This window comes from Tenrec ecaudatus, chromosome 3, assembly GCF_050624435.1.
Source record: "Tenrec ecaudatus isolate mTenEca1 chromosome 3, mTenEca1.hap1, whole genome shotgun sequence".
NCBI lineage: Eukaryota > Metazoa > Chordata > Mammalia > Afrosoricida > Tenrecidae > Tenrec > Tenrec ecaudatus.
Window position 1 is genome coordinate 73,680,910 of NC_134532.1, and position 14,034 is coordinate 73,694,943.

The following is a 14,034-nucleotide window of genomic DNA, read 5'->3' on the forward strand; positions in this document are numbered from 1 at the left end:
GTGTGCTTCTTCCATGTGGACACACGGCTTGTTTGGAGACAAGCTTTTAAGACCCCAGACACGACTTTATGTGAGAGCTGGGCACCATCTAGTTTCTTCCGCACATTTCGCTAGAGCAGCTGGATCAAAGAATGGTATAGCATAATATTTCATCTCAAGGACTGGCTGGAGAAGTGCGCCTACTGGCAAAATATTCCGCTTCAGTTGTCTTTAGCATGCAAAATGCTTTCTTTCCCAGAGTCCGTCCTCCAGCTATCCCTTTCATCTCTAGTAGCAGGTCAACAACGCCTGTACAGTCTTTGGCATTGCTTGCTCATTATGAGGCAGTTTACCGGTGCGTTTCTCTGGACGAGAAATGTGACTGCATTTGTGTTTTCACTGTCAGCAGGTCAATTCCAACTCATAGAACTATATGACAAAGTAAAACTGCCCCATAGGGTTTTCCAGACTGTAATCTGTATGAGGACAGTTCACCGGGAATTTTCTCCTTCAGAGCAGCTGGTGGGCTCCTTACTATATTAATGAACCTCAAACCAAACATACCGCCACCAAATCAATTCCAAACCCACAGGACAAAACAGAAGGGTTCCCTGGGCTTTCCAAGAGAGCAAAATGTTACAGAAACAAACAGCTTCCTTGTTCTCCCGTGGAACAGCTGGTGCATTTGAACCACAAATCTTGAAGTCAGCAGCCCAAGGCCGGGACAGCAGAGGTTTTTTAGATCTCACTTGTCTGTTGCCTTTTATGAATTAGATGACAGTGTTCTACATTTAATATTATATTTCAAACTATGTGGAATCAGCCTTGTAGTTTGCATAAATCATAATTTAATTTTATGCAATAGATTGCACAAGAGGTTTTATCCTGTAGTTGAGCCCTTAACATTTATATGTAAAATCAGATTATAGTTTAATGGTCTATCTATTTATATTCCATTTTTCTATCTATTTATCTGTCTGTATGACACAGCAATTCTGTGGTTGAAGTGAGTGATATTACTGAATATAAATGATGCATGTCATCAAAATGAAGCAGCACTGTACACTGTCCCTCTTTTAGTATTCTAGAGTAGAGGAGCTTTGGAGTTTAAATTAATAAATTAAGCATGTGAGTGTGGTCTTCAAACAGATGGGAATCCTTAATTTATAAGGTATGTTTGACAGTGCATTTTCAAAGCGTTTGTAGCAGTCTCATTTCCATAATTCATGTGATTTTGGCTGTTTTAGCTGCCTATTGCTTTATTTCACAGGTATTCTGCCCCTTCTTTATACCTCTTGCATATTTTTAAAATCTATTTTTTATACCTGGAAGCCACATACATACATATATGTAAGATATAAGAAGGAGGCAAAATGATAAAATAGGACAGCACACTAAACGAAGCAGGAGGGCTGGTTTCTAACAGCTCTCTGACATTAATTAACTATTGATTTCCGCCAACCACTTCCTCTCTGTTGTGTGAACCTCATTTTTCTGATTCTGAATCTTGTGCGTTACCAGGCAACATCTCCTTCTTAGACATGCCGTGTCATCAAGGTATAATATTTTGACCATAAATCTTGTCCATACCCCAAACATAGATTTGTCCATATTTAAGGAAATAATTACTAATATTACCCCAGCAAAGGTGATATTCTTTAATTGCCAGTTAATTTAAATCTCTGAAACGGTGAGAGGAATAGATTTCACGGAGGTGTCAGGAAGCACATCTCTGGGTCTTTCAGGTCACCTTTGGGTACTTCAAGTCCCATCACTGTGGGTATTGAACACTGGCTTCTCTGCCAAACTGGGGGCACAAGGGAAAAGAAGGCTAGTGGGTGGGGGAGGTACTAAGACTGATGGGAAATGATCCTTGTCCTGAAAGAACATACCATTCCTTAGAGAAGGCGCTTCAACCAATACTACCCTGCAGTTTGAGTTATACAATAGTCAAAGGTGGCTCGAGGCACAATGTAGGATAAAAATGATTCATTGGTGGGAGAGGAGATCATGGAGGTTTCATGGAGGAGGTGAACCTTTTATAAGGAAAAAAGTAATTCGCATGGCGAGGTAGCACTCCGTAGTCAGATTGGGAACAGCCTGTGAAAAGTCTCTAAGACACATGGTAAGGGGGAAAAGGGTAAGTACATTCACCTGAAGGGTTTTAAAAGCCTTTGCAGAGATGATAGACACTCAACTGGGTCCTTAAAGGGAAAGGGAATGCTCTGAAGGTTGATCAGATACAGTGGGTGTAAGTCAATGTCTCTGTAACATGCCATGTACTGCACTCGATAGCACCCACCATCTATGACTATTATGAACTTCTGCAAGTCAGACCTCAACACATCGTGGCCCTGGGAGTGACCCAGTAGAACTGCTTCATAGAGAATCATTGGCTGTCACGCTAAGGGGAGCAATTTGCCGGGCCTTTTCCTTTGCAGCTCTGCTGAGTAAGTTTGGACCTCAGCTTCTGAGTTAGCAACCAGTAGCAAACCAGCTGTGCCAGTCAAGCTCAGGAACTGGCTTATCATCCATGTCGAATATTTGCTGAATGAATGAGCTCATGGGAAGGCTGCATTGGAGGAGAAAAAGATTGGAGGCATAGCAGTCAGATAATTAGAAAAATGTGAGATCATCCTGACACAATATGATGGAATGCTTACAACACAATGATAGCTCTAAGAAAGAGAGCACATGAGAGGATAGTGATAGAAGAAAAAACAAGCAAGCAGGATGCAGGGGTATGAAAACACCCCTGAAAAGCAGATGGAGAAGAGAGAAAATGCGAGTCAATGACAGAATCCTGCTGCATGCTAAAAATTAGCATTAGGGGTGGAGTCTAACCTGTCATTCAGGACATAGCCAATGATGCTTCTGTGTGGGCATGGCCTTCCTTCTCCTGAGAACTCTGGGAACTCCTGTCTTCCTCCCTGGCGGCAGGACACACACTGTCTCTGGTTCAAATTCTGTTGATAAGCCACATGAAGCTATACTGACAGCAGCAAGAGCCCTGGAGCTGGAGAAGCCACCTGGAGAGCTGCACCAGTGTTGAGCTGCTTCCTCAAGACTTTTAATCTACTGACCTATGATCTTCCTGATTTCAGCATCATTGCATATATTGTGTGAGTTTGTTAAACAATGTGCGGACTAGTATCAGACATATGGGCTAATGTCAGACTTATGGACTTGATCTGGACTGTGCTGGGATATTTTCTTAATATACAATTACTATTGGAGACACATACATATGAGTGTCTCTGGATTTGTTTCTCTACTCAACCCAGACCACATTATGATACTCGGAGTGAGGTGTTTCCTGGGGGCTCTTAGCAATTTCTTGTAAGGCAGTGGTTCTCAACCTTTCTAATGCCATAACCCTTTAATACAGCCCCTTATAGTGTGGTGACACCCCCACCATAAAATTATTTTTGTTGCTATTTCATAACTGTAATTTTGCTACTGTTATGAATCGAGCAACCCCTGTGAAAGGGTCATTCGACCCCTAAAGGGATTTCTACCCACAGATTGAGAACCGCTGTATAATGTAAGGCATCTCCCCGAGGCAATGTTCCCGTTACAGTGCCATGTGGCATTTCAGCTTGAACAGTTTGGTTAATCAGCTCAGGTGTAAGTTATTTTACTGATAGGGGATTAATCCCCTCAGGTGGGAGGGGTGACTCTATAGACTGCTGTGTTTCAATAAACTAAGGCAGTCTAGAGAACCACTGCTCTTAGGGCTCAATATCCTCCTCTTCTGGATCACCAGCTCATATGTTCCCATCCCATCTTTCAAGGTCCCATTTCTTTATAATTAATGCCCTTATTTTAATAGCGGACACTGTTCTAGATATTCAGATGACGCTGTAATTCAGCTACTCATATGATGGGACTCAGGATCAACTCTATAACTAGATGAGAGAAGTCTCTCCTTTTTAGCACATACAGAAAATTTTAGGTGTGTCATTCAACACTTGAGACATGCTTCTGAGGTTCTGAGATTATCCCTTACCTTGATCCCATTTTCTATTGTAAGAAAGACCAGCCAACCAGCTTCCCTATACTTCTCATCCTGATGAAACAGCTGGAAAATATCAAACACGTGATCACTCAGAGCCTCTCTTCTCACCAGCACTTCATCTATTGGTGGCGCTATTGTGGATATTAACTGTTTCACTTTACCCCATGGATTAATACCACCATCTCTATAGTCATACTGGTAGCCTGACCCTTGCTTTATGGGTAGAGGCAGCATTCTCAGTATTGCTAGGCCTAATCAGTCAGGAAAAACAATTGAGGAACCCCATATGTATGATCTTGTTTCTCTAGAAACATTCCTGGTAACAATTGTGTTAGGCAGGGTTCTCAAGAGAAAGAAAACAAAGACACTTATGATCATATATATTCTCCATAAATATGGACAGGTTTATACATCAAGAAGAAATATAACATCTAATTAGTCCGTGCAGCAGTACAGAGGGCTCATTTCAACTCACTTTCTTGGAACAGTTTATATACTGGAAGTCCTTCAACTCATGTGGGCTGTAGGGTCCAAGGCCAAAGAAGCAGACAGTGGAGTCTTTCCTCAGGCCCTGATGAGACCTGGAACTCAAGCACAGCAACCTCAAGCTCAACAATCCAGCAGCCTCAAGCTCAAACAGCATGGTGAAGCCGGTCTCACAGGAGCCTCAAGCTCTAGTGACAGGAAACAAGCGTTGGGTTGGCCCGCAGGTAGTATAGCACACAGGTTGAGGCAGAGAACCACTAAAGCAGCAGCATACTTGTTTTGATCACCAAGGAGCAAGAAGGAGATGGGATGCTGGCTGTCTTATTTATATCCGTCATCCTCCAATCAAGCTACAACCCTACCAAACTCTGCCCAAATGTTCCCATTGACATAGTTGGCACAAGAAGTCTAACTATCACAGATGCAGAGATCATTTTATAGAAAGAAAAGCAGAGTATAAGTTCTGATCCTGGAGATATGCTCAAGGAGAACTCATGGTTAGAGACACACAGGTTAAAAAGGATGTTGCTTGGTTGATGTTATTTTGGTTTTGTTTTGCCTGTGAGTCTGAACCGTACCAGGAGAGATATTGCCTGCCTTTGTGATGTAAACAGGAAAATTATTAACACAGGTGAACTACTTTCTGGCAGGTCGTAGGACTTTACAAGTTTTTACAGAAATTGACAGTGTATGCACTACAATATACAGCCCCATGCCTGGCCGTGGTCTCCCAGATTTTTCAAGTACTATCCTGGGTTCAGAGGTTGTAAAGACAAAAAGAGGTAGGAGGTTGTACATGTAGAGATGCAGATCTACAAAAGTGTGTCTGTGCAGGTTAGAAGAATCAACTGTATCAGTTATGAATATGCACAGGGGCTGATATTTTGCATATGATATTCCATTCACATTCACTTGATGATTCGGAGGGTCTTTGCGTGTGTTGGAAGGATCTGGTGGAATCTGAGCCAGTGGAGACTGGCATGTGCAGTATCGGTTTAACCCAAGACAGAGTGAACCCCAAGATAGAGTCCTTCCACTGGTAGCCATTGCCATCCATCTTTAAGAAAAAATAAAAAGCATTATGTCCATCATCATTTTGTAATCTGTTTACTGTTTTGCTGTGTTTTTTTCCTTCTGTGTTTAGGTTTGGCGATGTCTCTTTACAAGAAAGTATTAATCAAGAAAATTTTGAGCTTCTAAAAGAATATTACGAGATGTTTATGGAAAAGATGCCTCCTGATTGTGAGTATGCGACCAACAATAAAACTGTCTTGATTATGAATCAAGGAGAGGTCAGATGTAGAGGTCATTGGACTAAAGATGTGTGGTGCTTGGCTGTGTGGGAGCTTCTGAGATTATGTGAACTCAGAAGACTGATTGCCAAGGTGGCATGGCAGATACCACAGTCGTTATCATGATTGTACTCTTGAACATGTCCCGCTGCTCCTGCTTGTGATATTAATTTCATTGCAATTGAAAAGTGCCATAAATTAAAAGTGAGTAATTTTTAAAGAGAAATCTGACTTCAGTCCAGTTAAGAGTCTATATAATTCTTAACCATTAAAAAATAGATTGGCTCTCTGATTTGTAAAGGATAGCAGACATTTATGAGACAGATATATAAGGAGAAATTTATATTTTAATTTGCACAAAGTATATAAAGTGATCTAAGTGAGATAAATAGAGAAAATTAGGCATTTCATATGTCCATTGTAATATCTTATATAAATCTAAGGTATACAAGTCTGTAGAAATGCTTATGCCTTTTAATGGTTTGACTATTGTTCAATTTTACAGTTCTGTTGCCCTGGATATTTAACACAAAACACCTAAATAATCCAAAATCAGAGAACATGCTGGGATTTACCTATGTGCAGTATAACTATGTTGAAGTATACATAATGATAGTAATAAAGTAGGAAATAGTTTAATGTTTTTAACCAAAAGCAGTAATCAAAATCTACTCTTCCCCTCTACCCACTGGGGATTTGCTCACTGACCCATAGTCTGGTACTTTGTTTGAAATACCTTTGAAGGCAGCAGACTTAGAATTTTTCATAAACCAGGGAATCTTGCATCGAAATATTATGATGGGACATGTTTGCTCATGTCTAGCTAGGTAGATATTTCACTGGCATGTCCTAATTTTTATTTTATATGTCTTTCACAACATTCTTATGACAAGTGGAAGTAAGGCACATGGAAACTATTTCACAGTTCAACACACTTGTGACTTTTAATTAATTCATTAAATATAATGAATAATTTTATACCACACACCTATTTTGTTAGCAATTCATGAAAGAGAAGTCTATTGTGACTTGGATGTTGGTAACTGTTCTTTTGTTTGTTTTGGGTGTTTTTTAACGTGTCTCAGAATTCAAAAATATTTCTCAGGATTGTTATTGCCTACTTGATTGCTACTTATATGTGGTCCCTGGATCAACAGTAGTATCACCATCATCTGGCACTGAGTTAGCAAGGCAGATTCTCAGGCTCCACTTTAGATTAGTTGCATTGGCTCTGTAATTGAGCTTAACAAAACTCCCAGGTGACTCCTAACCTAAAGTAATATTTGGGAACCGAGGTACAGCTGTCTTACTCAAAACATGGTTTCTAAATAGTGAATGCATACACACACATGTATATAGAGCCCTGGTGGTGACACCATGGGCTCATCACTGGAGTGCTAATTGCTAGAATCTTAGTTCAGATGGTTCAAGTCTACATGTGGAGCCACGGGGGAAAGATGAGGCTGTCTGCTACCGTAAAGGTGTACAGTCTCCGAAACCCTATGAGTCAGAATCAACTCATTGGCAGTAGATTTGGTTTTATTGGTTTATGGTGCATATATAAGAGGTTATTGACAGAGTCAATGAAGAGTTTGAATAAGGCACTTTAAACATGACATGAAAAAGAAGTTTAAATGCTTGTTGAAGTACTTGCTGAGATATGCGATAATATTTCCTACCATCAAGTAGTTTAAAATCTTTAAAGGAATATTTCCTAAAATTTAAAGAACAATGTTTTAACCAGTACAATAGCTAATTAAAATAATCAAATATATGCCTTGCTTAAAAAAATAGGATAGATTTTTTTATATGAAATGCATTGCATTTCAAGTCAAGTTCTGTACTGGATTTTCCCCGGCATTTGTTCCATTGTTTCAACAAACTTGAGACATTATCTGAGATTTCAAGTTAAATAGAATTGTAGTAGAACTATGGTTTCACGCTGCAAAAAAAGTACAGACCTGATCTCTGCGATTGTGAGGCTATTACGCTTCCAGAAATATTGTAACTTTAGCTGGATTTATATTGAAGTCTATTGAAGAAGGTATCGATGAAGTTTTGTAATGTCTAGATTGAGGTTAGGCCAATTGCTAAACTGAAGGCAGTTACCGGGCTGCATCTTACCCAACTCCCAGTGATCTTTATTGTCTTCTCCACAGTGCAATCAGAGAACCTTTGTATCCATATCAAATGATGGGACCACCCCTACATATATTTCTTTGCATTGTTAACTAATACACGTGCGATCTATTAATTTACAAAATCAAGAGAAAATAAAGGGACTTTTTAGCACAGGGGAGAGCTCCCCCTATGAGTTTCCAAGACTATGATTCTTTACAGAAGAAGGAAGCTTCATTTTTCTCCAACAGGGTGGCTGGTGGTTTGAACAGCCCACCTTGGAGTTAGCAACCCAACTCACTGTATCATACGTGTTTTTTGTTTACTTTTATATTTCTTTTTTTAAATCATTTCATTAGGGGCTCATGCGACTCTTATCACAATCCACACATACATCAGCTGTGTCGAGCACATTTGTACATTCATTGCCCACGTCATTCTCAAAATATTTGCTCTCCACTTGAACCCTTGGTATCAGCTCCTCATTTTCACCCTTCCTCCCTGCTCCCCCTTCGTCATGAACCCTTGATAATTTATAAATTAGTATTATTTTGTCATGTCTTACACTATCCAACGTATCCCTTCACCCACTTTCTTGTTGTCCATCCCCCAGGGAGGGGATTATATGTAGATTCTTATAATCAGTTCCTCCTTTCTACCCACCTTCCCTCCACCCTGTGGTATCACCATGTACAGGTTAAGAAATATTTTCCTTTCTATCTAAAAGATTCTTCTAACCTTTGGAAATATCTCCTATTTTTGTGACTTAATAAAGTCATTTTAGTACATACTCAATCAAGAAGTTCTCAGCTTCTTACACTTCTTACATGGAAACATGAATGACCTAAAATATTTTACTTACCTTTTACATTTGTTTCCTCTAAATTCAAGACAGAGAAGTCAGCCCAGGTTATGGAAATTATATTTTGAGATTCCAAAGAGCTAATCTTGATAGATTTTCTTGAAGGACATAGAATGTTTTTGGTGGGGGTGTTAATTTATAAGGAGTTTTAATAAAACTTACATTTGTAAGAAAAGGTCAGAAAAATGCACATCAATGGACTCTCCCCACCAGGATAGTGCACCTGCTCATTCTTTGCAGGCAGCACTGGCCATTTCCCAAGAATTTCATGAGAACCTTTACCTGATCCACCCCTTAGTCCTGAGCTTGCCCTGTCAAAGTTCTTTTTGTTCTCTAAGATCAGAGAATATAACAAAGAAATAGGGTTTAAGTGCTGCATATGTGAGTGCTGCAAGGTTACCAAAATGGCCCTTTGGGCATGGCATCCATCAAGGAGTAAGGGAGAGAGAACGGCAGTGCTGCCGTCAGCCCTACACAGACCTTGATGGAGTGGTGTCCAGAGAGAGTAGCTTCACAGGTTAATATTTTTATTTCATAAAGATTTCTATTATGTAAAACTACATTTCAACTTCCTTTGGTATCCCTAGCCATATTCATTTGCAGCGTAGCTGACACCGAGAGTGGGTGGATAGAATTGTGGATGGCTGTGATTCCTGGTTGTCAGGGCACACAGGAGGACACAGTTCTCCGTCATTGTTTTCTGTGCTCTGACGCTACAGTTCAGCAACTCATGAGGAACTCCATTCCCTCGGGCCCTACCGTCATATTCACCAGCTCCTTTGATCAATTGGGGAAACGCCAATGGCACAACTTTCTTGCTCTAATCCTTCCACTGGGGGTTCTCATCACAAAAGCCTTTCAAGTCTCTTCTTATGTCCATCAAAAGTCTCAAGACAAATACTTTCATCTCCCTGGAATAAGAATAACCACTAGCGTAGGCAGCTCTACATTCTAGGGTGCCATCACAATCCGTGTGGGAGGGAGGCTCCAGGTTTTGCTAAGAAAAAACAAAGTACCACTAATGCTTTCTCCCTTCAAGAAAAAGTGACCAAGTGCCAATTTTTCATCCCCAAGCACTCTGTTCTGTGTCCTATTTCTTGCTTTTTTTCCAAAGTGAAGGGGATGATGATTTCCACATGGGTCTATTAAACATTTTTAGGGTACAAGAGACCTCAAATCTCAAATAAATAAATAAATAGTTACAGTCCCAAAGGCTCAAATAGCAAGTAAATGTCTAGAAAATGATGATGATAGCAACATATGTACAAATATGCTTGATACAATTGATATATGGAATGTTGTGAGAGTTATAAGAACCCCCAATTAAATGATTTTTAAATCTCAAATATAATATGAGAGCATTTTGAAGTCTCACACGGAGAAAAGTACAACAAAGACATGCTATTAGTAGGCGGGAGACCATTATCATAATGGCATTTACGGGTGTGCAGAGATTCAGGATATGAGAAGAGAGTAAAGAGAAAGTACCATAAAATCATGATGGATGGAAAGCAACACAGTAGTGCCAGATGGGAATGGGACCATGATTGGAATATATGCGTTATGTCAGAAGAGCTTTGGGACTGGTTCAGACCCCACCGACTAAAGCACCCCAATTTCCATTAAGGGCACACCTAGGTGAGAACTCACTACCTGTGCTGCTTCTCTAGGGGTGGCTGAAGAGAGTGACCATAGGTTACTCTCTAATGGAGTCTGCCAATGGGACAAGGTGAAGAAGCATTGGAAGCAGTCATCCATCTATGCCAAGAAATTTGGAAGAGAACAACTTGGCCAACTGACTGGAAGAGATTTGTATGTGTACCCATCCCAAAGATAGTGATCAGAAAGAAAACACACGTGCAGAATGATGTCATTGGTGCCACATGCAAGCACATTTTATTGACAATCAATCAACAGTGGTTGCAGCAATACATTGTCAGGGAGCTGCCAGAGGTTCAAGCCAGAGTCCAAGGAGGACATGGAACAAGGGGTGTCATTGCTACAGTAAGATGGATCTTAGCTGACAGCAGAGAACACCACAAAGATGTTTACCTGTGTTTTATTCACTGTGCTACTTCGTTTTATTCTGTGGAACATAACAGCCATGAGAAGAATGGGAATTCCAGAACAGCCATAATGCTCTTTCGAGGCAAGATTGGTGCGAATAGTCATACATACTTTGAACATGTTCGTAGGAGAAAGCAGTCCATGGAAAAGGATGTCATGCTTGGGATAGTAGAGGGACAATGGACAATAGGAAGTCCCTTGACAAGATGAACTCCACGTCAATTGGACTCACACATTGGTACACATCAGATAATTGCTGAGAAACTGAAAACTAGCTACCACAATTACAACCAGTGTTCAGCACTGGAGGAAATCAGTACTAGCCCTTAGCAAAACTTCTTGAGCCTATGGCTTTTTGGGGATTTCCATAGTATGGGTTTCCATGAAGTATGGAAGAATAGTCACTTTGGCTACAGATATCCTGTGTAATAAATAAATCAAATATCTGAGGGGCGACATCACACTTATTAGAATCGCAATGGTATCTGTAGCAGAGAAATGAATTCTACCACATTTGCTCTGTGTAGCAGTGAAAATCAAGGCTCGATATATGGACGCTTCCATCAGTTAGTGATTCTATATGACCTCTGTTGCAAGCTAGTAAATATGCTTTGGAAACAATTCTGATGGCACCAGCTATGTGTGCCCAAAGATGGAGCAGTGCTCCGTAAAAGTAAAGATCACATCTGGAGATCAATCTACTCATTGTTTGGTTGGTTATTTTTCTTCGTTAAATTAGAAGTACATGTCTATTGACACTGACAGTATGACTCACTGAAGTCACCCAATTTATGGGGAAGCATTGCATTGACTTGAACAGGCTGGGCATTTCCTTATCCTGCTTCTCAATGTAGTCCTTATCATGAACACTACTCTTCAAATGGGAATAGGCTCTGGAATTGGTGTTCACTCATGAAAATAAAGAAATGGTGTCACACAAGTATTAAAGAGAAAGAATATGTGCACACACAAGTCAATCGCAAAAATGTCTTTAAATAAATGCCAAGTGTCTGATGTACAAAAGGATTTTGTGATACAGGTTAACTATTTCTCAGATACCAGAGAAAATAGCTGAATTATTCACTTTTTCCTAACACATAATGCTCCATTTCATGTGTACAATTCTCATTTAAGACAGACCCTTCTGAATGTTTACGAGCATCTGTGAATATTGAAAGAACTCTGGGATCACAAGCTCATGTTTTATTCTGTTTACTGAGGTTCACTTGCCTGTGGTAAAACACACCACTAGACCCTTCCACTTCATTATATTTCTTTCTTTTTCTAATCTCTGTTTTCTCTTGGCTTCCTAAAACTTGACTGTGAACATTCTGGGTGAGGGGATACCATGCAAGAAGGGACTGACCTGGGAGCAGGATCTAGTAAAGAATGGTACATTGATTTGGACAGAATTGCTAGACTGGCTTAGGCATTGGTAAAATAATACTCAGTGGCTCAGTGAGATGAATTTTAATCTAGTCAGAGAAATCAGTGTTCTAAGAACTTACTATAGAGTACTAGTGATAGATTTTGCTGAAGAAGTTGCAGCGGTATATTGATAAGGACCTGTCAAAAATTCAAACTGGATTCAGAAGAGAAGGTGAAACAAGAAATATCATTGTTGATATTAGAGGAGTCTGGGCTGAAAGCCGTGAATATCAAACGGTTTTGCCTATGCCTTACTGACTATGCCAAGGCATTCGTCTGTGGGCGTCATAACACTGAAAAAACTGGGAAATGCAGAGCATGTAACCATGCCCAGTGGAACCACTGCATCAACCAAGAGACATTTAGTCAAATGAGGAAAAATACACGGTTGAAAATCAAGAAATGTCTATGTCATAGTTATCTCATTTTACCATCCTTGTTTAATCTGTATTTGGATCAAAATTATGAGATAATGGACTAGATGAAGAAAAGCAAAACACCGGGATGAAAGTATAGTCATTAATAACCTGGACATGCAGGTGATATATCTTTGGTTGCTGAAAGTGAACAGGATGTATAGCACTTCCTGATGACTAGCAAATAATACAATGCTTTTGGAAAGTGAGAGGGACTTGAATCACTTGCTGATTATGATCAAGGTTTACAGCTTTCACTATGGAAAACAACTTCATGTAAAGAAAACCCCAATCCTCACACCTGGACTAGCAGGACCCCCTGGATGAACTGGACCATCACGACAAAAGGAGAAATGATTGAAGTGGTCATCAACTATTTCTTCTTGCTTGGATCCATAATCAATGCTCATGGAAGCAGCGGTTAAGAGATCAAGTGATGCACTGCATCGGGTAAATCTACTGTGCAAGACCTCTTTCAAGTGTTGACAAACAAGGATGTTCTTGTGAGAACTAAGGTGCACCTGACCCAAACCATATTTCCAATGGCCTCATTTGCTTGTGAACGTTGGAAGATGGAAGGAGAATAAGGAAGACCTAAAAAAAATTGGTACATGTGAATTATGGTATTAGCGGAAAATGTTGAAAGTACCATGGACTTCCAAAGGAGCGAACAAATCTGTCTTGAAGAAGTGCAGCCAGGGCGTTCCATGGAAGCAAGGGTGGAAGAATGTCACCTCACACACTTTGGACATATTAGCAGGAGAGACCAGTCTCTGGAATAGGGCATCTTGCTTGGTAAAGTAGAGGATCAGCAACGAAGAGTAAGACCATCTAAAGATGGAGTGACAGGGTGGCTGCAGCCATCAGTTCAAACATAACAAAAGGTGTGAGACTCGTCCAGAACCGAACCATGTTTTGTCAGGACTGACTGGACAGCACCTAACAATAACAACAACATTAACAACTTGCTCTATGCACGTGATGCATCCTAGATTGCTGAAAGCAAAGAGGATATGGAGCAACAAAGAGGGTGGTGAAGATAAAGAACATAGCCTTTATATGGAGTATACGTCAGAGAAGAAAAAATCCTCACAGCTGGACCAAGAGAAATATCCTGATAAATGAAGCAGTGATTAAAGTTGGCAAGGATTTCATTTTACTTGGATCCATAATTGAGCAACAGTAGGAAATCAGGTAATGTATTACTAAAGTGTTAAAGAAATAAATATGTCACTTTGACATAAAGTCTCTCTAGTCTGAGTCACGGTACCTTCAGCCTCCTCATCTGCCTGCAACAGCTGCAAAATGAATAGGACATAAGAGAAAAGAACTGAGGCCTCTGAATTACGGGATTGGTGAAGACTATTG

At 40.1% G+C, this 14,034-nt stretch overlaps 1 protein-coding gene across 3 annotated transcripts in view; it reads left to right on the forward strand.

Annotated features, from left to right (window-relative positions):
- Positions 1-14,034, forward strand: part of INPP4B (inositol polyphosphate-4-phosphatase type II B) — a 975,417-nt gene that overhangs the window by 855,707 nt on the left and 105,676 nt on the right. For all 3 annotated transcript variants that reach the window (XM_075543753.1, XM_075543752.1, XM_075543754.1), the window contains one exon: positions 5,628-5,725. In XM_075543753.1, coding sequence (XP_075399868.1) covers positions 5,628-5,725 — 98 coding nt within the window. The remainder of the gene's footprint in view (positions 1-5,627; positions 5,726-14,034) is intronic.